The 26079-nt window shown below is 42.0% G+C and overlaps 1 protein-coding gene across 2 annotated transcripts in view; it reads right to left on the bottom strand.

The window, feature by feature from the left end:
• Window positions 1-26079, bottom strand: part of MAP3K20 (mitogen-activated protein kinase kinase kinase 20) — a 171424-nt gene that overhangs the window by 14189 nt on the left and 131156 nt on the right. For both annotated transcript variants that reach the window (XM_070358513.1, XM_005887560.2), the window contains exons 12-16: window positions 22042-22086; window positions 20262-20292; window positions 20025-20164; window positions 16333-16395; window positions 15007-15099 (exon numbers count right to left, since the gene is read on the bottom strand). In XM_070358513.1, the coding sequence (XP_070214614.1) occupies window positions 15007-15099; window positions 16333-16395; window positions 20025-20164; window positions 20262-20292; window positions 22042-22086 (372 nt within the window). The remainder of the gene's footprint in view (window positions 1-15006; window positions 15100-16332; window positions 16396-20024; window positions 20165-20261; window positions 20293-22041; window positions 22087-26079) is intronic.

Raw genomic sequence — 26079 nt, 5'->3', positions numbered from 1 at the left:
GAACAAAGAGACTGTTGAAAACCTGTTGGCTTCAGCAGGAAGCTGGAGGGGCCTACATTTTAGGAAAGCTTCTAGGGGAATGGCAGAATCAAGAAGGGCCCAGGCCTGAGGCGACTGTCCCTCCTTGCCCAGCCACGTTCATAAGGTGGAGAGCCAATTAGTGAAGGAAAAGTTCTATTCAATAACATGAAAACCTTGCTCTTGGCTAACACAAGTCAAATTAGTCGCTCAGAATTGACAAATCTCTCAGTATTTCTTTGTTTTGGAGCCACTGCTACCCTGGCAACGTGAGCCCTGAGATAACTGGGCAGGATAATGACTCTTTGGAGTCATGATTGCTCTTCTCTGAAATAGCAAGAGCCTCCTCAAGGCAATGGCTAGAATAAAAAGCCTTAGAAAAGACGAGTTTACTTAGTTCTGTTTTTTCTGCCTTCCAAGTTTTGGAATGAAGTTAGTCAAAAGCACAGTTAAAAGACCTTGAACTGTGGTGCAAATGCCTGACACTCTGTTTCACCTCTGTGACCGCAGGCCCCTGCCAATCAGAGACTGAGGGGAGCTCTGCATACAGAAGGGGCTTCAGAGGGAGCCCAGGCTGGGGGTGCTTACCATGCTCTTGGGTCTTGCTGGCTATTGACACTGTGCTGTTTTATTTGATACCAATAATGACCCTGCAAGTTAGCTTTATTTTCCCGTCAGGCAAGTGAGAAAAATGAGGCTTGGACAGATTAAGGAATTTTTCTAGGGTTCCCTGGCCAAGAAGTGATACAGGTGGGATTAGAAAAGCACAGAGCTGCCTGGCTCCAAAGTTGGAGGAGAAAGCAATAGGGAAGGGCAGCTGGGAGGTAAGAACGGACTCTCTGGCTGGTTGTCAGAGCTCCAGAGTGGGACCAGCTACTGACCACAGGCCAGAAGGAGCAGGGCCAGTGAAGACTTTGCCAATACAACCAAAATAACAAGTGGTCACAGGTCCTCCTCTGCAGCCCTAGCTGCTTGTTCCCCAAAATCCAATGTGGAGAAACAGGATCTACATGTAGGGTTATAGACCTTTAATTTTTTAATTTCTTTTTCTCTTATCTTAAAGCAAGCCTTTTACCTGAACCATAAAAGAAGATAGCGAGAGAAGTAATAAAACTATAATCAGAGAAGTTATAAGACAAGAGGGGCATTATCCATTCATTAAAAAGTAGGTACTCGTGGTTACAAAGCTGGGAGAGAAAGAAAGGAAATATGAAGTGTTCACCCAGATGATTAACTTAATGTGTCAAGGCCGTGGTGGTTTAGTTGCTGAGTCGTGTGCAATTCTTGTGACTCCATGGACTGTAGCCCACAAGGCTCCTCTGCCCATGGGATTTCCCAGGCAAGAATGGAGTGGCTTGTCATTTCCTTCTCCAGGGGATCTTCCCAACCCAGGGATAGAACCTGCATCTCCTGCGCTGGCAGAAGGATTCTTTACCACCGAGCCACCTGATATAACTCCTAGGTATCTTCAGGGTATCAGTGATTTCATTGTTCCTTAAGTTAAGAATAGCAATCTACAAATGAAGTAATGAAATCCTTTAAATTTTACTGTTTTAAATTACCCATTTTAATTTTTAAAAATTAAAATCTACTCATTTTAAATTTTAAAAATGAAGGTGTTCCTGGCATTTTTGTCATTTGGTGAGCCAGAGGTGTCCAAGAGCATTCTCCACGACTCCCAGGATTTAAACAAGTTATTGAATTCCACAGGACCCAGCCATGGATGGGATGCTGGAGAAGAAATTCTTAACCAATAGGTCACTGGAAAGGACCTCATATGGATGAGGTGAATTAAATCATCAACAGTATCACTAAAAATAAAAATTCTACATATTTATGAGCCTAACATAGAATTTTAAAGGCACAGTTGCTAGCTTTTCAGTTTCTTGCTAGTGATAGGAACCAGATAGTGGGAATATTGGCTCTGGTTTAAAACCCACTCAATTTGCTAGGGAGAGCTATTGATTTTGGTTTGATGTGAATGACAGAAATGTGGGTATTGATATTTGAATCGGAAACATTCAAGAGTCATTTTGGATGTCAGTGAACAACTCTCCATCCTGACAGGCAGAAATCAAAAGCAGACAACTCTATTCTCTGAGAGCCCATGGGGGCTCGAAGGACTCCTTTTTGAAACTCATTTCACCTCTGGCCATCTGCAATTGTTCTATTGTTCACTCATCTGGTTTAAGGTGTTGAGGAATCCTATTAAAATGGAAACAGTATAGAAAAGGGTCATACACTGAGCCATCACTGCTGCTGCTGCTGCTAAGTCGCTTCAGTCGTGTCCGACTCTGTGCGACCCCATAGACGGCAGCCACCAGCCTCCCCCGTCCCTGGGATTCTCCAGGCAAGAACACTGGAGTGGGTTGCCATGTCCTTCTCCAATGCATGAAAGTGAAAAGTGAAAGTGAAGTCGCTCAGTCGTGTCCGACTCTTCGAGACCCCACGGACTGCAGCCTACCAGGCTCCTCCATCCATGGGATTTTCCAGGCAAAGTACTGGAGTGGGGTGCCATTGCCTTCTAGGGGAGGTGAAAGATCACAAGTTTAAAGTCCATCTACCTGAGCTGGAATCCCAGTTCTGCCACTTTGCCCCCAGCCTCAGCCAGATTATGTAACCCGTCTGGATCTTAGTGTTCTTTACGAGTGGGTTGTTGTATTTTGACTAAATGAGATAATGTAAACAAAGTACTCAGCGCTGTGCCAGAGCCAAATTAGGAGTTCCCAAAGACGTAATTACTTGGGGAAGGGATGGCTTGGGAATTTTGGATTAGCAGATGCAAAGTACTATGTATAGATTGAATAAACAGGGTTGGCTATATAGCACAGAGAACTATATTCAATATCCTATAATAAACCATAATGGAAAAATATGAAAAAGAATATACATGCATATATATGTATATCTACATATAGGACTTTACAGGTGGTGCTAGTGGTAAAGAACCCACTTGCCAATGCAGGAGACGTAAGAGATGTGGATTGCGGGTTTGATCCCTGGTTGGGAAGACTTCCTGAAGGAGGGCATGGCAACCCACTTCAGTATTCTTGTCTGGAGAATCCCAGGGACAGAGGAGCCTGGAAGGCTACAGTCCATAGGGTTGCACAGAGCCAGACACTACTGAAGTGTCTGAACACACAAACATTTGTGTTTCCTGTATGGTAGAAATTAATACAACATTATAAATCAACTATACTTCAATAAAAAAAATTTAATATAAAAAAAGAAATAATTACTATTGTTGCCAATATTGGTCACCAACAGAGCTCCCATTTGTTATTACATTAGCCAACCTGTCATCTAGCAGCCATCTAAGGGAGTGGGCCAGAAGGTAAGTGAGGCAGGAAGGTCCAAAGATTGTCTAGAATAGAGACTTGGCCAGAGTGGACAGGCTGTGTCAAAGCAGCTTCCTTGGGCAGGAGTTTGACCCAGAGGACACTGACTAACTCTGGTGCCAGGGACTTTGTTGGAAAAAAGAAGGTGTAGCCAAGTGGCAACATAACCACAACTGCTTTTATGACGTAAATAGAAATAAAAAAACCCTCACATCTTCTTACATAGATGGATTAGATAGCACCAATTCTGCCCTTTCCAGTTTCAACAGATCTGATGTGGCCCTCCTAATAGAAACCAGCAGATTACCGCAGGGACAGTGGCTATGAAATGTGATGGACAGCCAGAGAGCCTTATCTTGGACGAGGAAGCTGAAGTACAGAAGGATAAGTTAACTCGACCAAGATCACACAGAGAGCAAGAAGTGGAGTTCAGAACTAAACCAAGTAGACCTATTGTGCTATGAAGAGTAGCTTTCCCCTCAGACTTGTCTGAATCCTGAACTTTCCTTGTTATGGGTTAACAAAAGTAAGAATTACAGTCCAGAGGAGTTCCACCTTCCAAAGTCAACAAGCAGTCCAAATTATCTTGTGGGTTCTTTTGTAGGACTCCCTGGCAGAGACAGAAATACTGAGTCTCCAGTAAGTCCAACAGAGCCAGTTTCCCTCTCCTTTGTTGAAAAAGACCATTGTTAAACGTGAATATGGTGCCATTTCACTGTCTGTAAGCTCCTTTTCTTGACTGATTGGGCCAGAATCCGGAATCACAAACACTTCCCTCCAGCCCTGGCTTAGGCTTCATGACTAGGGAGGACTGCCACTTTCCAAAGCAGAAACAACCTTCTCCCTTCTGTTTGCACAAGCAGGACCTAACTACCACAGAGTTTCATTTCACAACTAGATTCCCACCCAAGAAGATCCCCACTGTTCGAATTTGTGCCCTGGACATCTCTGGGGAGTGCTAATTACTAATCCACAGGGGGAAGGCAATGGAGCAGGAGCAAAAGCCTGCGAATTCCTCCCTGGGGGCTGAAGAGCAAAACCTCTCTACTAGCTAGACAGTCTGCCCCTCAGGGCAAACCTACAAGACGTGGGTGACATTCTGTTGGGGAGAGGGGAGTTTTGCATTGGAAACTGATGAAAAAAAGAATTCTGTTGAGCTCCCAGGATATGTACCATTTATCTCAGCAGCTGCTGAAATACCTGGATAATTTTAGGAGCAAGTATGTGGTTAATGGAGGATGAGAAAGCATTCCATTTGAACTGCTTCTGCATTGCCAATTATATGAAAAATTTTTCTGAATTAAGATTACTGGCCAAGTAAAACAGAAACTCTTACACTGTGAAGATAACATTCTAAACAACACTCAGTTAATGCTAAAGTAAGTATCTCTTTGTGAGAAATCACTATTACATTCTCTGCAAGCTGTTTAAAATTCTTTGGAGTCCTAGGCTAATACATGTGATTCTAAACATAGACATCCCTTCTCCCTCTCACAAAAAAAAAAAAAAAAAAAGGAAAGAAAGAAGGAAGGAAAGAAAAAGAACTCATCAGGATAGAGGTAAAGTTTCTAAATAGAAAAAGTGATTGAAGTTAGCACAAAAGTTATACATAAATATTATATTAAGTTCTGGGCAATTCAGAAACAACAATCTCTCTTTTTTTTCCTACCAAAATCTTATCACAAACATGAACATTATAGGTAAATCTTTAAAAATCTAGGAGCAAGATTATTCAGGACAGTTGAGGAAGAAATAGACCTCCACATTGAGCTTTCAGGCTCCAAAAATGATCTTTATCTGAAGGTTACAGACATAAAAAAAATTTTTTTTATGTATTTTTTATTGAGGTATCAGAGGATGAGATGGCTGGATGGCATCACCGATGCAATGGACATGAACTTGGGCAAACTTCGGGAGATGGTGAGGGACAGGGAGGCCTGGCATGCTGCAGTCCATGGGGTCGCAGAGAGTCAGACACAGCTGGGTGACTGAACAACATAATTTGCATACAGTAAAGTGTACAGGTTTTTAAGTGTACAGTTCAATGAATTTTAACAATTGTATACACCCATGTAATTACGCAAATGGACTTCCCAAGTGACTCAGTGGTAAAGAATCTGCCTGCCAATCCAGGAGACTTGGATTCCATTCCTGGGTTGGGAAGATCCCCTGGAGAAGGAAATGGCAACTCACTCCAGTATTCTTGCCTCAGAAATCCCATGGACAGAGGAGCCTGGCGGGCTACAGTCCATGGGGTTGCAAGAGCCGGACATGGCTTAGAGACTAAACGACAACAAATTATCTAAACAGGTAAGATATTCCGCTGCCATAGAAAATTCTCTCATGCCCTTTCCCAGTTGACATCTCCTCCACAACCAGAGGCACTCACTGTCCCAATTTCTACCACCACAGATTAATTTTGCCTGCTATAGAACTTCACAAAATTGGGATTTTATAGCGTGGAGATTTGTAGCAAGTTCACTTAGCTACACTTGGCATGCCCAGTCAAATGGAGGAGATACAGGTTTTTAAAATCCCCATGTCCTCCCTGCCCCCTTCCCCATGACCAGAGAAAAAGTAAAATCCCACTGGAGAATGCTCAAGATTCTAGCAAAGAGGCCCTTCCACCTTAAAAAAAAAAAAAAAAGCCTCTACTGACGACATATTTTAGAATCTAAAATACAGAGGTCGAAATAAACTTTTTAAGATTCAAGATGGGGGAAAAAGGGAAAGAGTTTCATAGCAGGCGACTGACTATTTTGAAATGTAAGAAGTCATACAAGATGAAATAAAAACACGATAGAAATGTTGGTCATGCTGGTATTAAAAGTAGTAAGATGTTGATGAGTTAGGCCTCCAAAGGCTCCTTTACATGCATTGCTATTATCTCGCTCAGCTGCTGGAACCTGCTGTTTTAAAGGCAGGAGAGAAGAACATCCCATGATAGCACCTGGGTTATTTATCATTATGTATAACCCTGCTACACTCTATTTTATTATGCTGCCTTTAAAAGGAAGATAATGCAAGTATGGTTAATTTGCCTCTCTTCTTTATCTATACAGTGTCGTGACCCATCACAGCTTTGTCCCACGAGATTTGTTTTTCAACCCCAAAGAAATCCACAAGAAACTCTCCCTAAAAATTCCATTAATAACCTCTTTCAGCGCATATAGGTTGCAGGGTCTGGAACTAAGAATGTTTTAATCTCTCCAGCAAAACAATGTCTCATAATGATGTACAGGACTATTGCTGTACTGATGAAGAATCATACATAATTCAGCACCTTTCACTTGGCACCACTGTGATGTCCTCATTAGCCGTGGCTCACAGTGTCTGTCAGATGGTGTCCATGCGAACGCAGGCATTATATTGTCTTTGAGATGTGCAGCTGCTTCCATGACACTGCCAGTATATAAAAACATGACGCCAGTTTGTTTTATTTAGTGCTAAACCTTCCAGTTTGTAAAAACAAGGCTGACACAGAGCCTGACATGAGGCAGTGAAAATAATTAGCTCTCATTTTCTCAGCCTCCTATTTCCTTCTCCCTGCTGTGTTCTCTTTCCACTAAACCACCACATGTCAGTCGAAATGGGAGGCAATTAGTGGGCTCATTTCAGTCCCCACAACTGTGCTGAAAAGAAAGTATTTATGATGGCACAATGAACAGCTGAAAGATTAAATAACATTTGCCTTTTGAAAAGAAAATGACTTCTAGCTAAATGGGCAATTTTTGATTATTCTCAAACAAGCTTAGAGTAGTTGGTTTTTAAAATACAAGAAAGGAAAATGAGTCATTTTTAGGTGAAAGAATCAAATAAAACTTGACACAGTAATGCAAATAACTGATGTTTTATTGCAAAATATGTAAATGCGTTATACCCTTAACAATGGCTTGTGTCTAAGGTCAGGGCAGACCGGTGCCAACTAGACACCACTGGAGATAAGGTTGTTCTGTTGCCTTTTGGGGGGTTTTTATTTGAGTTATGGGTGGAAAAAAGACTTTAGGGATGGTGCTAAAATAAAGTGAGAAGTCAAGTGAGGTATACTTTCGTATGATGCACTATATACTTGACTACCTGAAATGGCTCAGATGTTAGTTGACATATTTGGAAAAGGCTTTTTTATTTACTTATTTTTAAACTATATTTGAAATTGGAAGGTACTAAGTATTCATCTCGGAAAAAAAGAATGGTAAATCTTCTTATTGATTTTTTAATAATTAAGAATCTATTCTGTCTCCAACTGAGTTTCTTAACCAATACAGAAAGTGGTCTGGCTTACCTAATTACTGCTTAAATTGTTAATACTACAGAATGGGCTGCAAATAAACTTTTACCCAGGACTTTTACTCAAAATACAAAAGTATTTTACTCAAAATACAAGAAACTTTTACTCAAAATACCAAAACAGCTCTTTTACCTACTTACTTCTCCTGCCTCCTCCCATGTCTCCAGAGATGACTCCAAGAAATACATTTTTTTTCTTTTTTCTTTTAGAAATACAATTTTTTGAAAAAAGAAATAACAAGATTGTCCCAGTTAGTAGGCATTACTTATTCTCAGTTCACATCTTAATGTTGATGTGGTTGTCATAGATCTTTGATTTTCCAACATAGTTCTTTTAATTTGACTTCAAATAATCTGTCCTTTTACAGTTGATTATTTCCAAGATCTGAATTTTGGTTCAGGATACACAAGTCACTGTGAGTTATGGAGGCCTTCTCTCTGCAGATCCACAGAGACTTTTCCAAACCTGCTTCTAAAAGCAAAGATCTCTGTTATTATCAACAACTGTGCCTGTCATCATGGAGTTGCCAATAGTGGCTGATAGAGCCATTTTAAAAGGCAGTCACAAATTTAAGTTTTGTTTCTCTGTTTCTATAATTATATTCTTACTTTTTACAAACTCAAATCCTAAGGTATGATTCATACACTATGGTCAGTGTAGCTGTATGAGCCAACAGCCACCCAAGGGGATCTAAGCCAACAGTTGGGTTCATGGGGAGCTTGGAGCTCTCTGAGCTAACTACACGTTTTAATATAGCTGGAAACCAGCAGTAATATGTTTGTGATTTATTTAAACCTATGTTTCATCATGCATGCTTCCTTGCTACTCATGATTTTGAAAGGACCACATAATCTTGATCAAGAAGACTAAGAGTGACCCAGTCTGTGCTGGGGCCAGGCCTCATGAGCTGATTACTTTCATCTCTTTCCAACTTTGAGTTCGGTGATGTCAGATTGGCAATTTGAATTTGGCTATGGTAGGAGTATTGACACCATGGAAAACTGCAAACACTACAAGTCAGGGCTGTTTTCTCCATTTACTAGACATATTCTGGCATGCCATTTCTACACATGACTATCAATCCATCAGCCATGATGTCCTGGATACCTCTCCAGTTTTGTCTTAGTTCTGTAGGAGGCTGCCTGGCCTGTTTGACAAAGCATATAACCAATGCTAATTAGAAATCAGCAGCAAGTCATGTGGTCAAATTCTGAACTGTACTTGTTCCTTTGCTGTCAATTAAAACTTGTATTTCTTACAGAACCCTACCACTGCAAGCTTATATACTGAGGAGTACAAACACGTACTTGTGTACATGTATTTTATCCTCAAAAACAGTTGGTCATGGAAAATCAACTTTCATACACTGAATTTTTCATAAATGCTAGACATATCGAAGGAAGGCAAAGCCCTGCCTTTCAGTTCTTCTGAAATTACAAAAGGTGTTGGCTTTTTACTTCCTTACAAAATCCTTTTCTTTGTGCTCTATTTTATTCATGTTTATCTATCCATTTATAAAAACTCTATAATGGGGGGGAGGAAAGCCCTATTTGACACAGTTTTTGATATTTATAGTGCTTTGAGAAAGGGCCTGGAGATTCAATTAAGTTTATTAAATGCCACATTTTATAAGCAATCTAATAAAGATGTAGAAGCACAATCGTGAGTGGGAAGTATTTGTAAAAAGCAGCATTTTTAACCTACAGATGAAACAACCAGAGAAGCGAAACCGTTGACTGAATTTCCTGGGTTGGGGAGTGGGAGAAAGGGGCCAGGTGCTTACAGGGACGGGTGGAAGGGGGGAGGGGGAGGGGAAGCGAATGTCTTCTACTCTGAAGGGGCCGTTAGTGCCGCTTCCACCTTTTCCAAATGTCCCTCTTGTTTTCTCTTTCTGGTTTGCTTGCCTCTTCAAATGCTGCTGGAAGCCTGTTTAATTAAGGGTCCGCTGGAGCCAAGGTGTCCTTCCCCAGGCTTCTCCCCTAAGCCCATCTCTTCTCTACCGCAGGGATCCACTTAGACTCATGGAATCCCAGCTTCAATCAAGTTTCCTCGCCCCATGGGGGAGAAAACGGACTAAGGACTCAGGAGCAAAGTCTATGACTGTCCAGCACTCACAGGAATGGATGGCTCCTCGGAGAGTCCCCTCCTAACTCTGCTTTTGAATTTTTATGACACAGAGTCTCAAAAGGAGCTCGGTGAGAAAACTGCTGGGTAATTTGATAGTTTATTCCTTGGCAATTTGAGAATCAATGCTCCTGACTGGCAAGTTGATAAGAGATATAATAAGAAACTCTATGCACCTGAATATTCCAATAAAAAGGGTGGTTGCCACCCTGGGGAGTGGATGAAGCTGCCTGAGATTCTGTAAGCTGCTTTCCTTCTGTAGCAAGTCAAAGGCCTTAGGTTACAAACACAAGGCACCTTCCACATGAAACAAAAGTACTGGTGGTTTAGTATCAAATGACCAAAAAAATGTTTGCCTTTTTACTGCCAATGCACCTATTTTGGGGACTGAATCTGATACTTTTCAAGGGCTTTCCTGGTGGCTCAGTGGTAAAGAATCTGCCTGCAGTGCAGGAGCTGCAGGAGACCTGGGTTCAATCCCTTAGTCGGGAAGATCCCCTGGAGGAAGGCATGGCACCCCACTCCAGTATTCTTGCCTGGAGAATTCCAGGGACAAAGGACCCTGGTGGGGGTCCCAAAGAGTTGGACATGACTAAAGTGACTTAGCATGCATGCACGCATGATACTTTTCAAAAAGAAGCAGTATGACATGGCGGCTGAGGCCTTGGGCTGGACCTGCCCCTGACTAGGTAGGGGCTCTGGGGGAGGAGCTCTTCCTCTCCCCTCCTTCATTTCCTCCTGGTCTAATACAGGGATACTGCTCCCTGTGAGGGTGAGTTATAATGATTACACCAGAAAAATGTTTGCAGAGTACTTGCCACAGTGTCTGGGAGAGGTATGAAATAATAATAATTATCATAAGCATTGTAAGCACCTCGCCCAGGAAACCTGAGCTGAGAAAGACCCAATTTCTGCCAATACCACTGTCAACTTCGAGGCTGCCTCAATGCACAATGTTATTTAAATTGATAATTAATTTTACTCTGTAGAAATGGGTAAATGGGTGAAACTCATTCTCAACTTCTTATTAATTTAAATTGTCAGGAAAGCCTTTGGTCCAATTATTTCCCCTGCCAGGCTGTCGGAGAAAAGGAAAGGAAAAAGGATGTTGGTTTCATTGGTGGACAAATTCTTGAATCACTTACGGTGCTGGAGTCTGATGAGGGCCTGGTCATCTCGAGAGGTGGGGTCACAGTCAGGGGCTCTGACTAGCAAAGACTGAGGTCACAGTCAGGGGCTCTGACCAGCAAAGACTGACAGGTCTTACAAGGAAAGCCTTTGTTTCCTACATATATTTGTATATTGGTGGATAAGGCCATATTTCCATTGTTTCCTCTCAGTAGGCCAGTTACTGCACAACAAACCAATTTTAAGTGGTAGCTAGCTGGTGGTCCTTTTCAGAGGCAGTGGGAAAACACAGCTACTATTTTCATGATAAAGTCATTGTCATACATTATTCCCAATAGCTGCCTTTAGAACACATCTTTCATTTTAACTGTTTGGAGAGAACTTCCAAAGCCTCAATGTTCTCATTTAACTTATTCCAGTCATGGAGATGGGGGTAAAGGCTGCACCTTTTCCATAAAGATGGGCTTATGGGAACTCAGTTAATTGGAATTTTGAGGATGTCTTTTTCTCTTGGGTTCCACCTTGAAGGGTCAATGTAACAAGGTTTTCATGTGGGGAATTGAAATAGCAATTTAAAGCACATTTGTGAGAAGATATTTCATAATGTTAGGATATAGCCTAGCACATAATTGGGTAATTCAGATCTGGACACTAATTTACTCGAGGATTATTTTGTGAATGTCTCCAGATGGCTTAAATATCTTGGGCCAGGAATGAGAGCAAGTACATGTTTAATATAAAGGTTATGATGAAGATGTAATTTCTTGTTTCAGCTCTATCCTCTCCTCACCCTAAGCTGGTAACACACTTTCTCTAATCAAAAATGACAATACCATGTGCCTATGCATCTCACAGAAATGCCAAGGAGGGTAAATGAGGTGACAAGGATGAAATAACTTGAGCTCTTCAGAAAGAAGGACTCTCTAAGCCTAAGTTTTAAACATTATATTCAGAAAGTTATTTGCAAAGGACCATGAGCCTCTTCGAGCTCATATTCAAAACATCCCTTCCAAAAAAGCTTTTCCTGGAAATTCCCTGGAGGTCAGGACTCCACGCTTTCACTGCTGATTGAACCCCTGGTCGGGGAACTAAGATCCTGCAAGCCACAGGTACAGCCAAAAACTGGGGCGGCAGGGAGGGGGAAGCTTTTCTTTTCTTAATTAACCTCACCCATTCCAGTTACTGCTTTATACTTTTAGCGCCTTGGTGTTACATTTGCACTGTATATTTCACTTTTCATCTATTGCATTATAATGTCATCTAGCCAGCTGCTCACCCTAGAAACCTGGGCACCATCCTGGCTCCTCCCTCAGACCTCAGCTCCAGTCTGATCAGTTCTTTGGATGCACACACTTCCTTGGCACTGTCATAGCCTCAGCTCCTGTCCCTTTTCACCTGGTTGTCTCTCTGCTACACACAGGCCTTTCTCACTCTATCCTGAGTGCTTTCTAATTCATCCAGCTCATCTGTGCTTTTGAGGGATCATTTAAAACATAAATAGAATCTCTTTTGTTAAGTCGCTGTCATGTCAGACTCTTTTGTGACGCCATGGATGATTTCCCAAGCAAGAATTACTGGAGTGGGTTGCCATTTACTTCTCCAGGGGATTTTCCTGACCCAAGGGTTGAACCTGCGTCTCCTACATTGCAGGAGGATTCTTTACCACTGAGCTACCAGGGAAGATTCTCTACGCCATGCTTAGCATTCTTCAAACTCCTTAGCTTAGCACACGAGACAGTTCTTTTCCTGTTCCCCAGTCACCCTTGTGGCTTAAACTCTCACCATTCTATTCTACCCACACTATGCTAAGTTGCCCCAGAGAGAGCGAGGTTTGAGTTGTGAGCTCTCATAGAAATTAGCCCAAAGAAGAGCTGCCTGTATTCTCCTAGCTTCTGAACTTTTGTACATGCTGTCCCTTTTGCCTTCAATGTCTTCTCCCTAACCTAACAGTTCTTGATAGATTTCAAATTTTAGTTCAAGCATAAACTCTACCATGAAGATGTCAAGATCCTCCTTTGACTCCTTTCTGCACCCCTTTCAGTCTCATCCACTGTGCTTTCACTGAATGATGTGCATGATATTGTAAAAATGCATCATTCTGTATTAAAACCATTCATTGATCTTGTCTATTTTTTCCCGTAGACTATGGCTTTCTTGCAAGGCAGTGCTATACTTTTAAACTTTGCATTCTGAGCATCTAGCAGAGAGCCAGGCACACAGTAGGTCCTAGGTAAATTTCTGCTGAGTGGATGAATGAAATTATTATTCTGCATGGGTGACCAAGGATCAGCAAATAATCAAAAGTTCCAGTGACCTGAGGCCTTGTGGATAAGCAATGACTCAACAAGTCTATACTATCATGGTCAAAACCAGACTACTGTATTTGGTCTCCAATATTATTTATAGCTTCTGATTTTTACTATGTGTGTATTAACAAGTCATTTCTTTGTGAATTGAAAATAATTTTATTGGCTGAAACTACTCTTGACAAGTCTTTTTCAAGAAAATTCTTGCCCCTTCTTTTACCTCCTACAAGCCATAAAAATGTTTAAACACAGAATACTCATAAATTAAGTCCCATAGAGCTGTAGATGCCAAAGAAGGCAAATTACAATGTGCAACTTATTTATCACCAGATGGACCTGGGGTATCCACAGGCAGACTCTCAGGATTGGAAGGGCCCTTGGTTATTGCTGGAGAGGAGCTTACTCTCCTATGCCCCTTTTTAAGCTGTTTCTATCCACAGGAATGAATAGACAGTGATCCGATCACAGAGGAAGAAGAAAAGCGTTCCTACACCAGACACCTGGAGTCAGAGCAGCTTTCACTCATCCAAGTTCTGTGGCCCAAACAAGGAGCCTAAGATTTCCATTCAGCAAGAGCATCAATATACCTGCAGTGGTGCAGGTAAAACACTCTGTCAGGAGTCTAGAAAGAGTATCTTTTGAAGCCCCAGGTGAAACTAACCCCTTGCAACAATTTCCTATCATTCCCAAGCGCTGGTTCCAGGAATGGCCTGGGGTAAGCAAGGTTTAATTAGTGAGGGCCAGTGGGCCAGCTGAGCCCCACCAGCTCTCCCAAAGCAACAGGCTCAGGTAGTGAGGAGTTGTATTTACAAGGTCTCTTTGTGGCATCAAAGGAAAGGTACCAATAGTGTAGTAGTTAAGAGCTTGGTTCTGGGGTCGGAGAGGCTTGCGTTCAGATCCTTCTTCTGCTACTTGCTAGCCATGTAACCCTCGGACAAATTATTTAGCTTTTCAGATCCTTACTCTCCTTATTTGTAAAACGAGGAGAAGTAGCACTACACCTGAGTCCTGCATGCCTGGAACACAATGAGTGGTCCCTATTAGTAGACGTGATCACTATTATAGCTATTCATAGTAATCCAAAGTAATAGAAACCTATTATGATTGCAATTCACATGCCATCTAGCCCACACCATTTGCCCAGATTCTAAAAATAACATCGAGTAGCACTCCAAGTGAATGAGAATTGGTCAAAAGTCCTGCCACCCCATTTAGAGCTGATAATTTAGGTTTCCATTTTGCCTATAGTTCCATTCTCGGTGGTGTTCTACTCTCAATATGATAAAAGTGATTTCCCTTAAAAAACAAAGAAACTGGCAGGACTTTCTGGCAGTCCAGTGGTGAAGATTCCATGATTGAAAGGTAGGGGCCCCGGGTTTGACCCCGGTCAGGGAGCTAAGACCTCACATGTCATGGGGCATGGCCAAAAAATAAAATTAAACAACAACAAAACCCCAAAGAAACTGGAATCAATTTCTTTGTGATACCAGGAAGCACAAACAATTACTCTACTGTCTGTGCCCCCAATCTTAACCCCCTCCCTTCATCCTCCATGGTTTGCAATGAGTTTCCTTGAGGGTTTGGGTGGCTCACCCAGGACTCTTCAGCTAGATGAGAAAGATTCCTAGATTGGCTTACAGAGGCAGTTGGCAGCCTTTCAACTAAATTCTATTTTATAAAGTCTATAAATTTACTCAGAATCATGTTACCAGCTGGTAGGGGGTATATAAAACCACTGAGTTCCAGGAGAGAAAAAGAGTAAATTAGACTGAAATTTATCCAAAGGATTTAAAATGTGATTTACCTGTAGGCCAGTCCCTGGTTTCAAGTGAAAACCAAAAACAAGTTCAAGATTCACTATTTTTTCTTCATTTTCTTCTGGTTCACCTACTGAGCCCTGAAACAGAAAACCAAGCACTGTTTATTTCGTATAGTGTTTTTACTTTTACTTCTCATGTAAAGGAGATGATTTCCCAGCACTTCTTTTTCCATTCTAATCTACTGTTTAATTTTTTTTTTTTTTTTGATTATGCCACACATTCCAACTGCTTAAAGCAAGAGAAACGACATATTAAGCCTTTGAGAACTTTGTCAAATGATTTGTCTCATGTACTACAAACTGAATGCCAGCATCTTACATTTTTCATAATGCATCTTGTTTCTATCTTGCAGTTTTTGCCTAGAAACGTACTTTGTCCCTTCACCTTGAAAGTTTCACAACACTCAAGATATTTACACCCTATTCCCAAAGAAGAATGCAGTTCCTAGAGTATCTGCAGATGGAGGGCAAGCAGAGGAACAAAATGAACATTTGAGGGCTCAGAGATGGAAAACTGGAATGGTTAGTCAATGAGAAGAGTTCTGTGTACTTCCTGCAAGTATCTACTAATTTTATAACAAACTATGCCAATACCTTTAGACAATATTTAAAATATAATATGTTAAATATGTGGCTTCCCAGGTGATGCTAGTGGTAAAGAACCCGCCTACTAAGGAAGGAGACATAAGAGATGCAGTTTCAAAAAAAAAAAAAAAAAAAAAAGATGCAGTTTCGATCCCTGGGTTGGGAAGATCCCCTGGAAGAGGGCATGGCAACCTACTCCAGTATTCTTGTCTGGAGAATCCCAAGAACAGAGGAGCCTGGTGGGATACAGTCCATGGGGTCACAAAGAATCAGATACAACTGAAGTGACTTAGCACGCATGAATGTTAAATATATTAATACTAATATGTTATTCAAACAATAAAACTCCTACCCCTCAATGCAAGTAGTCATCCAGAGCTTAGCATGTGAATTCCTTCAGCAGCTTCCATGTTGGACAAAGTTCTGCAGAGCCAGGTGGGAGGCCAGAAGGCCTCACCTGCAATGTTAGCCCTTATGTCCCCAAGCTACTAAGGTGACATGTGTTGTTCTTATCATGACTGTATTGTTAATATTTCAACTTGCAGGGAACAAGGGTATTCAATATATGCACATCCTAAGCTTTGCTCAAAGGGCCTTTTGTTGGACAGATATGATTAAATTTCACTTCAAACAGTAGTTCCCGACGTTGGCAAATTTAGGTGTGGATGTGGCAGGTGCGTATGTCAATAAAAGTTGCATATTCTCAGTAAGAAAAACCGTACTTACCTTAATCAGTGGTGGGAAGTGAAACAAGTTTAGGTAATCGTGGGTTAATTTCTCAATGGCTGACTGTAAAAAAAAAAAAAAATTATTAATGATCTGATAATGCCAAGAAAGGATTAAAATTATTGTGCACATATAAAGGCATTCTTTATTTATGTATTCCACAAAATGCCTTGGGGATGTTAATATCCAACATCTATTGAGAATAAACCTGATTGTTCAAAGTATTATAGGTAGTTTTATAATTATTGAATGGAACAGGAAGATATTTTAAAGATGTTAAATCTCAGAGTAGAAAAATAAGTAAAAGCTTTCTTCAAACACTGGTAGAGTACAGTAGTAACAAGTTAATATTCTAGGGTACAGAATGCAGTCATCACCCCAAGTAACTGTGGGAAAAACAACAAAGAACACGAATATATCACCAGAGGCTCCCTTTAGGGCTGAAACATCACTGAAGGGTTTACTGCCCTGTGTGGGCTTTTCTATGGATTTGTGTCCAAAGCTCTGTCCCCCAATGGAGCACAAAGAACTCTTAAAGGAGGACAATTTAAATTATGATTCTTTTTCATACTCATCAGGTATAATCCAGCTTTTCTGTGAACCAAACATATCACATAGAGAGTAAAAAAAGTACCAATGTGAGAAAAATGAGATGCATTTTTTAAAGTGAAATGAAAGCCGTTTACACCTGACAATGTAATCAGCACTTATTGGATGTTTGGCTTTATTCTTTCTACACAGGCTTCCAGGCTCAATGAGGTGGGAGCCAAGACATGCTGAACAGGACAATCAAATAGCGAAAGGGTAGTGGGCAGACCGTCCACTTTCCAGTTTTATGATCTACAATCTGTGGGCTGAGAGGCTCACTCACCTAGAAGGTTTACCAAATGCCCTGCCTGCCTCAGTGGGAGAGCGGAGCATGGAGGGCACTTTCTCACCCTCAGGATCGGAGGCGTGGGGTGGTGTGTGTGTGTGTGTGTGTGTGTGTGTGTGTGTGTGTGTGTAGAGCGCTCTGACAAGGAGTAGGTGGGCTCCTCCAGGCTGGAGGTCCCTTTGTGGTATCCCATCCCGAATGGCCCAACTTGAAGGATCCTTTCTTTATCTTCATTGCCTCAAGAGTATAGGCAATATATCCCTTTCTGCATTGGCTTGGCCAAAAAGTTCATTCAGTTTTAAGTAAAAATAAAAGACATTTTTCATTTTCACCAAGACTTTATTGAATAATGTATTCGCTAACCAAACTAAATTTTTGGTCAACCCAATATACATGGAATCTAAAATATGATACCAATGAACCTCTCTATGAAAACAGAAGCAGAATCACAGACATAGGGAACAGACTGGTGGTTGCCAAGGGGGTGGAGGTTGGGTGGGAGGTTGGAGTTAGCAGATGTAAGCTATTGTACGTAGAATGGATAAACAACAAGGTCTGACTGTATAGCACAGAGAACTGTATTCAATATCCTAAGATAAACCGTAATGGAAAATAATCTTTTTTTTTTCTTTTTTTAAAAAGAATATATGCAGGATGCTCCCAGACCTCCCATGGAAAGGTCTGTTTCCATGATCCTTTCCCCTTATTCTTTCCCTCTCATATAAGCTTATTTGTCAGAAGTGCCTGGGACCCCAGCTGAGATTAAGAGAGTATCATCTGTGGGCTGAGCACCCCCAACCCTTCCCCACCCCTGGGACAGCCACTGTTAACATGGCCCTGGCTTTGGCAGAGGTGGAGGGTCTGCAAACCTGACTTTTGAGACCCCCACCTCTGGGGACTGACTGTCTTTCTATGCACAAGCAGACTCTTCCAGGAGCTTGAAGGGTGTCTCCAGTCCCCGCAGATGCTGGTCACACCCTTCCTTTGAAACTCAGGACAGACACTCTACTCCCAACTGCCAAGACTCCGAATTAAAAGAAGCTGTATGTACATGTTTTATCTCTTTTCTGGGATGTAAATTTCTTAAGGGCAGGAGTCTTTGTTTATTCACAGGCCCAGGACTCTGATTAGCAGGTATCCACTGTATTTGTTGAACAATAATTAGTAAGTCTGGACATTGCTTGCTTTAATGATACCAACCAGCATGGAGAGAAACTTAGACTGTCCTAGGCTGGGTCTAGGAATATTGAAATCACTGTGGCTGCAAGAGAGGCAAAGGGGAGTTGGGAGCTTCTTTTTGGCATCTGCTAAATAGGACAAGATTGACCAGATCTCTCTCTTTGAACCCTGAAACTCCTCTTTCTGTATGAGTGAAAAGAATATTTCCTACTGTGGGCCATCTAAGCCAGCGTTGCTTTTCAGGATGGATTTGCCCACAGTCATAGGTTGAGATTAAATTATTTACCAGCATTTGAGGTGTATGTGTGTGTATGAGGTTTCCTGTCCATCTTCTCAGAGGGAGCAGATGATAGGTTAAGGCTAAGCCCTCATCCAAAGGGTGCTGAGGGGCTGTAAGGATATCTTTATATGGATCCAGGGCCCATAGGGTAGGAGTGGATGTGTTCTCTTTGGACCTCAGGGAAGATTTCCCTGGAAAGCCCGGTATCAGTAGCCCCAATTGAGGAAAAGGGAATGGTTGTTGGCATGTTGGTAGAGCCTTTGTCACTATGTGGATTTGGATAAGAAGTTGCTTTTTCAACATTTCCTTCTTTATTCTATCTCTCTTCTTTCTAACTCGTGCCTACCCCTCCACCCACTGACACTGGGGTTGAGGTGGTCTGGAGAGCAAATTTGATTTCCTCATAAGATCTCTCTTGAAACACACTTCTGATTAATAACAAGGTGCACACAGATGCAAGCAAGCGTGGTTTGGTTTGAGTAACTAAAAAGCAAAACATAACAAAGAAACAAAAAACCAGATCTGGTTGTTAAACTACAAAAAAAAAAAAAAAAAGCAAAACAAAAACAGAGGTTTAGCCTTGAAAGGGTTCAAAACTGAAGTTTTTGGGGGAAGTGTTAGGATTTCCCGAGAAGATAAGGGATAAGAATATACATATAGTGGTGTCTGTTTGGCCAAAATTTGCGAGATTGCAGACTGAACACACAATTCCCATGGCTTTAGATGCTGTGGTGGTTCAAGCTTCACTCAGTCTACAGGCATGCTCTGGCATTGCTGGGGTCCCTAATGGATATCCAGTCTGGCCTCGAAGGAAGTCGCCTCCTACTACTGCCTGGGGCTGGCAGCTCTGCCTGCGCACACGGCCGTAGTGTGCATGACGCTTCCTCCCACACCGAGGTCTCTCCACAGGCGGTGCCTTGTTCCCAGAACACCTCCTCCCCGTGTCCTTCACCTGCTCAACACCTCCTGGTTCTTCAGCTCTCAATTCCTTCGTAACTCCTTCACAGAAGCCATTCCTCAGCCCAGCCTCACCTCTCCTTTGTGGCCTTTCTTAAAGCTGTCATGTTAATCATTTTTGCACGATCAATACCTGTCTTCTCCACTAGACCAAGGACATCCTGAGGACACGGGGAGCTATGCAGGTGTATCCAGGTGACTTCTGCTGGACCCAAAGTCCAGCCCTTTCGTGTGGGGATTATGTGGAGGAAGTAGGGGTCCCAGGGGGCAGCAGCTAATGCTCAACAGTATGAAGTACGGCGCTGTGAGCATCAGCTCAGCCCCTAACACGACACATGACCCGCTCCATAGTAAGCGCTCAGTAGACATTTGCTGACGGAACAGCCTTCCTTTCTGAGGTACCTTTAAATGGATGATGTGCCCCTTGGAGATGATGCCCATGTCTTTCAAGTCTTCTTCCTCGAGAAGCAGCAGTCGCTTTCCTGTAATGTTGTTTTCCTTAAACAAGCTTGCATACACACTCATCTCTGCTGAAGAGTCACCTGAAGGGAGCGATTAGAAGGCAGAATAAAATTAGACTCAATCACGTCCCCAGCAAAGTTAACTCCATGAATTAAGAAGGTAAGTTATTCCACTTGCCTTTTCTGACGAGCTGCTGAACCCAAAAATACTGTGGAAGAGAAGACACACACGGTTTTGCAGATTCATTCATGGTCAGTGGCCAGACTTAACAGTAAGACACACAGTTGTTTAATGGGTAAAATATGTTTAATTCTTGCTCAGCCACAAAGGGAAAACTGAAGACTTGCTCTTCATTGTTTTAAAGCTTCACGTTTTCAAACTGGAGATATCCCTCCCTTTGGGGATCTTGGGCCCTTGGAGGACTACTGGTTTTACTACTTATTTGAAACACATTTAAAAATCCTTTTGAGAAGATTCTTACTTATAATGCCTTTTCCATTCATGTGCCAGTGGTCCACTGGGGTGTTCAAGGTCACTGGTTTACCCAGGAATTATAAGAAAAACAGGGACCACATGGCAGTGGACACAAAAATGGAATATATGCATCCTCTGTTCTAGGCCTGGTCATGAAGTAGCTTTGTGGCCCAAGACACGTTAAAGCAAGGAGCTTTCTACACAGAATGAGGTTCATTTGGCACGCGTAGCCCCTCACCCTACCCAGGCAAAGGCAGACAGAATGGTGGGGCCAGACCCAGTTCTCTAGGGAGCCCTTGACCCTGGAATTTTATTTAAATGGTTTGAAAACCACTCGACCTCAGAGCAAAGACTAAAAATAGCTGTTGGAGTTCAGTGCCTTTGAAAACATTTCTTATCAAATGAGACGGGCCAACTTGGCAGCAGGGGATGAAGGCATTATATCCAGGTCTGTGAACAGAGGAGATCCTAAGTCCTCTCTCGTTAAGCAGGGCTGGCAGGAAATTTAGAATTCCTGGGGGCTCAGGGAACGGGAAGTAGAGGCAGCGGGTGCCAGCGTCTTCTCCCCATGGAAGCCACAGAGATGAGCTCATCTGAAAGTAGCATCACTTCAGCAGAAGACCAAGGGCAGGAAGGGATGTGCCCAGCCCCAAAACCAGACTGAGTCTGGTAAACCTTCCAGAGACCTTCCCAAGAGTTTCTAGTAACAAGTTAATCTTGGGGTACCAAGTCTGTTTCCTGGGGTGTGGGCCTGCTAAGGTTGGCATACAAGGTTTTTCCCCACTTTTCATTTAACAAAACCCTGAACTTATAAGTTGAACCTGGACAGACATAAACCCCTGAGGTCTCTGACCAAGAATTCTTAGCCCTGTTTTTCACCAAGGAAACAAGCTGCAGAGATACAACAGGCTAAGGAGGCTTGATCCTCAGAGTGTCTACTCAGAGTGTAGGGTGTAGGGATTTCCTTTGGATTTAAACAGTCTCTCCACATCCTCTGCCAAACACGGGGCTTGTCTGGCTCCAGCTGTGGAGAAATATCTGTGAACTCAGGTCTGTTCCTTCTTGGGAAGGTCAGAGTAAAGATGGCAAAATGAACAGGGCTAAGGCACTGCCTTTACCAAATCTTTCCAAATCAAGTCCAACCCTGATCTTCTGGGAAAACTTAAGATCACTTTTTTTCCTGGTATGTTCCTTTGGTATCCTGGGAAGCCCCTTTAACTGGGATTCATTACTGCATTCTGGAATACCTTTCAGAGCAAATAGGGAGGTGGAATCCTCTTGTAAGATTTGATGAGATACTTGCTTTGCTCGAGGCCTTACTTTAAATCACTACTGCCTTAAAAATAGAAAAACATGGAATTTGTCAACTTCTCCTATTTAGACTTTCCTAAGGCCCAGACCCCTCTACCTGCATTTTTAACTTGCGGACCTAGTCATGAACTCCCTGCACAGGTTGAAGGAGGCATTAACAGAAGCAGCTTACCACGTCATCTTCTGTCCAAGCACCAATCTCAAAGGAAGGCAGCAGCTGCATGGGAAATATGAATGAAATGGGAAAAAAAAAAAGGAATATTATCATTGTCTTTTTGGCTTATCCCCTCTTTTCAATATTTTAGCTCTGGGCTGATGCTCTGGCTTGGTTCTCTCTGTAGGTTATGTTGAACGGAAACCAATTTTCCTGCCTGTTAAGAGGAACTTCTCAGGGTTCTAAGGATGGTGCCCACAGAAGCCAGTCGAGTGCATCAACCTCTCAGTAACAATTCACTGCGCTTGGTGAACTGTTACAGGGGAACTGCACATCATGGGATTTTCCTCTCTTGGTAGTTGGCACACTGAGCAGTTTTACCTCCCACAAGAAGGCCTTGGAAGTCGAGGAATTTCTGATGTTTGTCAGACACCAGAGCCTTCTTCGGGATTCTCAGTCAACATGGAGATCATTTGATTTTATTAATGAAAATTCCAAAGCAACCACTTGGTAACTAGATGTCGTAGATGCTTATTTTTAGAGGGGAATTTCAAAGTTTGAACTAAATGTCTTACTTGCACTATATTTTTAAAACCAAATATTAGGACATGTGAAATCGGAGCTGTCCGAAGGAACTCAGGTTGTGGAGTTGCTCTAACTAAAATTAAAGTAACCACCCTCCCTGGCAAGTGTACAAACACAAAAGACAACTTTTCAGGAGGACTCCCACCTGGCCATTTTCAGAGCCAAAGGGCTACTTGCTTCAATATATGTTCCATGGCCACAGACTAAGTAGTAAATATTAAGGTGGCCAAAAAGTTTGTTTGGGTTTTTCCATAACTTCTTATAAACATTTTGACTAAGCCAATACCTACATAATGGGGGGAAAAAATCTGTGTCTCGTGACCTGAATTAGTTTGCTTTAACCATTATTATCCCTGGAGGCTCAGTGGTAAAGAATTCGCCTGCCAGTGGAGGAGATGTGGATTCAATCTCTGGGTTGGGAAGATCCTTGGAGAAGGAAATGGCAACCCACTCCAGTATTCTTGCCTGGTAAATCCCATGGACAAAGGAGCCTGGCAGGCTACAGTCCATGGGGTCACAAAAGAGTTGTACACAACTTAGCAACTGAACAACAACAGCCATTACTTGTAACTAACTCTAACTTGTCAGAAGGGTTGGACTGCTCATGAGATAATGTGGCAAAGTGTCTTTTAACCCCTGTTACAAATAATATATTTTGTGTGTGTGGGTGAGTTGAAATAAAAAAGTTGGATTTGGTTACTTTTATGATTATGTAAAAATCAGAGGGTGGGTGACTAACGCTTCTAATCTGCAGGTATTTTTAACTCACATGCTCAAAACCTTGCTAGGGAAGTCATACCCCGGCTTTCAGGGAGCTTTTAATTTAAGGGGGTGAAGTAGGTATGGATTTTACTTTTGGAGGAATTCACCTTCATTTTTGTTTCCTCAGTGCCCAGCAGAATGCCAGGCACATAATACCTGATAAATCTTTGTTGAACAATTTGTTGAATGAGTAAAATCGAAGGCTGCATTTACGACAAAGCTAAATTCTCTGGTATAGACTTCAAGGTCTATGACTCTACCATGGAAAAAGGATGTTTCATAGACTAACATGGGGATGGAAGGGACAGTGGCTTGAGCTGGCACAGCAGGGTGAGGAGAAGAGAGGTGACTCCTGGACAGGAGAAGCAACGAGGCAGGACACTGCAGTGGGGGCGGAAGAAGGAAGGAAGGATAGGCATGTCACATTTGCCTGACTGGAGCTCCAGGCACAGTGTGTGCACGTCTCAAGATAAAGGGGAAATGCAGCCAACTCTAGGGGGCTATGCAGAATTACTTGAAAAGCCCACTAGTTACAGTGAATCTGAATGCATAGAGTTAGAGATGTAGAGATAAGTTGCAAGGGTACAGAGCGCTACCACCCCAGATGTATTCCACTACCCCTATGTGCTTCAGTTCCTACAGGGCTGCCCCGTCCTCCTCTGAAATACTTCGTGTTTGTAGTCACATGCGCTCATCTGCTTGAATAATGCAGGAAGGAGAGTGACTTGAGAAATAGGATCGAAAACAGAACTCGATCAAAGAAAACACATGACAAGTTTTATTTCTTCACGGGGCAGCTGTATATAGCTGCAGAAACATGTCATTCCCTGTTCCCATCACGGGATCAAATGGGAAACAAGGAAATTCTTTGATCAGTTCAAGAAACAATGGACTGTGTCTCAGAGATGGTCCTTGTATCAAGGCTGGCTTTACAGGGAGTGGGTGTGTATGCAATGTTTTGATTTTATACAATCCCCAAATGTTGCGCTGAACAAAACTGATAAATATTTCTTGAATAAAGGTTGTAAGTGAAACACCTAATCAAAACCAACATTTCTGGTTTTCATGTCAGAAGGAGAGGGGAAGAGTTCTCTTGAGCTCTGAGAAAGGCTTATCAAAATGATGCCAAGGGAAACACACTGGATGCAGGGTGAGACCTTGCTCTGGTAGGATTCTTGCACGCTGCTTGCAAAGATCAGTGAGAGGAAGGCTGTGGAGCCAGGCACAGTTGCAAGATGGTTTGAATTTGGCAGGATAGGGAAGAAGAGTTAATGATGTCCAGCCACAGAGTGGCTTCCCGTTTCCTTTATGTCTCCTGTACCTTGTTAACATATCAGTGTTTCTGCTGTAGGGTGAGTTCTAAGTCTTTCTGTCTCTCTTTGGGGATAAAAAAAAAACCCAAAAAACATTTACCTCGTGACTGCCCCATCACTTTACAGTTTCATTATTTACACTCCAATTGATTTCAGGAGATAAGAGCTCACACTCATGGGCATGTGTGTGACAATGATTCGTTCAAAGGATGTTGGGAATCCAGTCTAACAAATCTCTGATATACACAGCCACACATAACAAAGGGATTTACTGTCAAAACGTTTATTGCAAAATGGAGTCTTGAAACAAAGGAAAGCAAAGAAAAGTTCACATCAAAATGAAATGTATGACACCAACTTGGATTTCTGAATACATAGTGGGCTTTGTGTTGGAATATCAAATTCCAACAATGAACTCAATAACTGAGTAGTCTTACCACACAAGAGTAAAATTTAATCTTCCATACAAACATGATACAAGATTTTGGCATACGACTTGCTCAGAATAACATTGCGATAGAATATTTGAGAAAAACGTTTTGTTAAAAAAAAAAAACAATAAAGTGATAATACCATCTATTCAAAGCTCACACTCAAAGAATATAAATATTTTCTATCATTTAGTACAAAAATTTTAAAACAGTGCAAAAGCAATATGTGCAGTGTATTGTATCTGACATTAAAAGATCTATTATTCTGCACACGATATAAAACAGTCAATGTAGGTGCCTGAAACTCTAATTCTGAAGTAAATAATCACATGCCAGAAAGCTCCTCACAGGCAATGGAGTGCCAACTAAGCTGGAGTCCGAGGAAACATAGCTAGTTGCCCAGATGTCCTGGTAGGCACTCATTCCTCATCAGAGGGGCTGCAGCTAGAGCTATCAGGCTGTGCCACAATCAAAAGAACAGAACAGCTTCTTCTCTCTGGCAATGCTTAAAATCTAAACAGGAAAACAGTCTTATCCCAAAGCAGCAAAAGGTACCTGATTATAGAAAAAGTATGCTCTATTATGTATATGGAATAGTAGATTCTGCTAGTCTCAAGAGGCAGTGTGTCAAAGTCTAGTATATTGGAAAAAAAAAAAAGGATCAAGGTTTAACTCAAAATAAGTTTTAAAATGATCTTTCATGGAATTCTTCCCACTCCAGTGGAACCTCTGAAAAACAACATCATGTACATCATAGTGCCATGAGAAATCATTTTAGATCTCTCCCAAACCTTCCCCCCACCCCCAATTCCTTGATTTTCCCCAGCTGGTGTTTAAGTCTAACAAATCTACTGCATATTAAAAATCACTGGCTATAAAATGGCCCTCAACATTTCCAGAGCATCAGAAACAAGTGTGTCTTCAACCTCTTCCCATTGGGTATTTATGTAAAATATTAAAATGTG

Source organism: Bos mutus, chromosome 2 (assembly GCF_027580195.1).
Source record: "Bos mutus isolate GX-2022 chromosome 2, NWIPB_WYAK_1.1, whole genome shotgun sequence".
Lineage (NCBI taxonomy): Eukaryota > Metazoa > Chordata > Mammalia > Artiodactyla > Bovidae > Bos > Bos mutus.
Note: the sequence above shows the minus strand (reverse complement) of the source record. Positions and strands in the feature narration are given on the sequence as shown.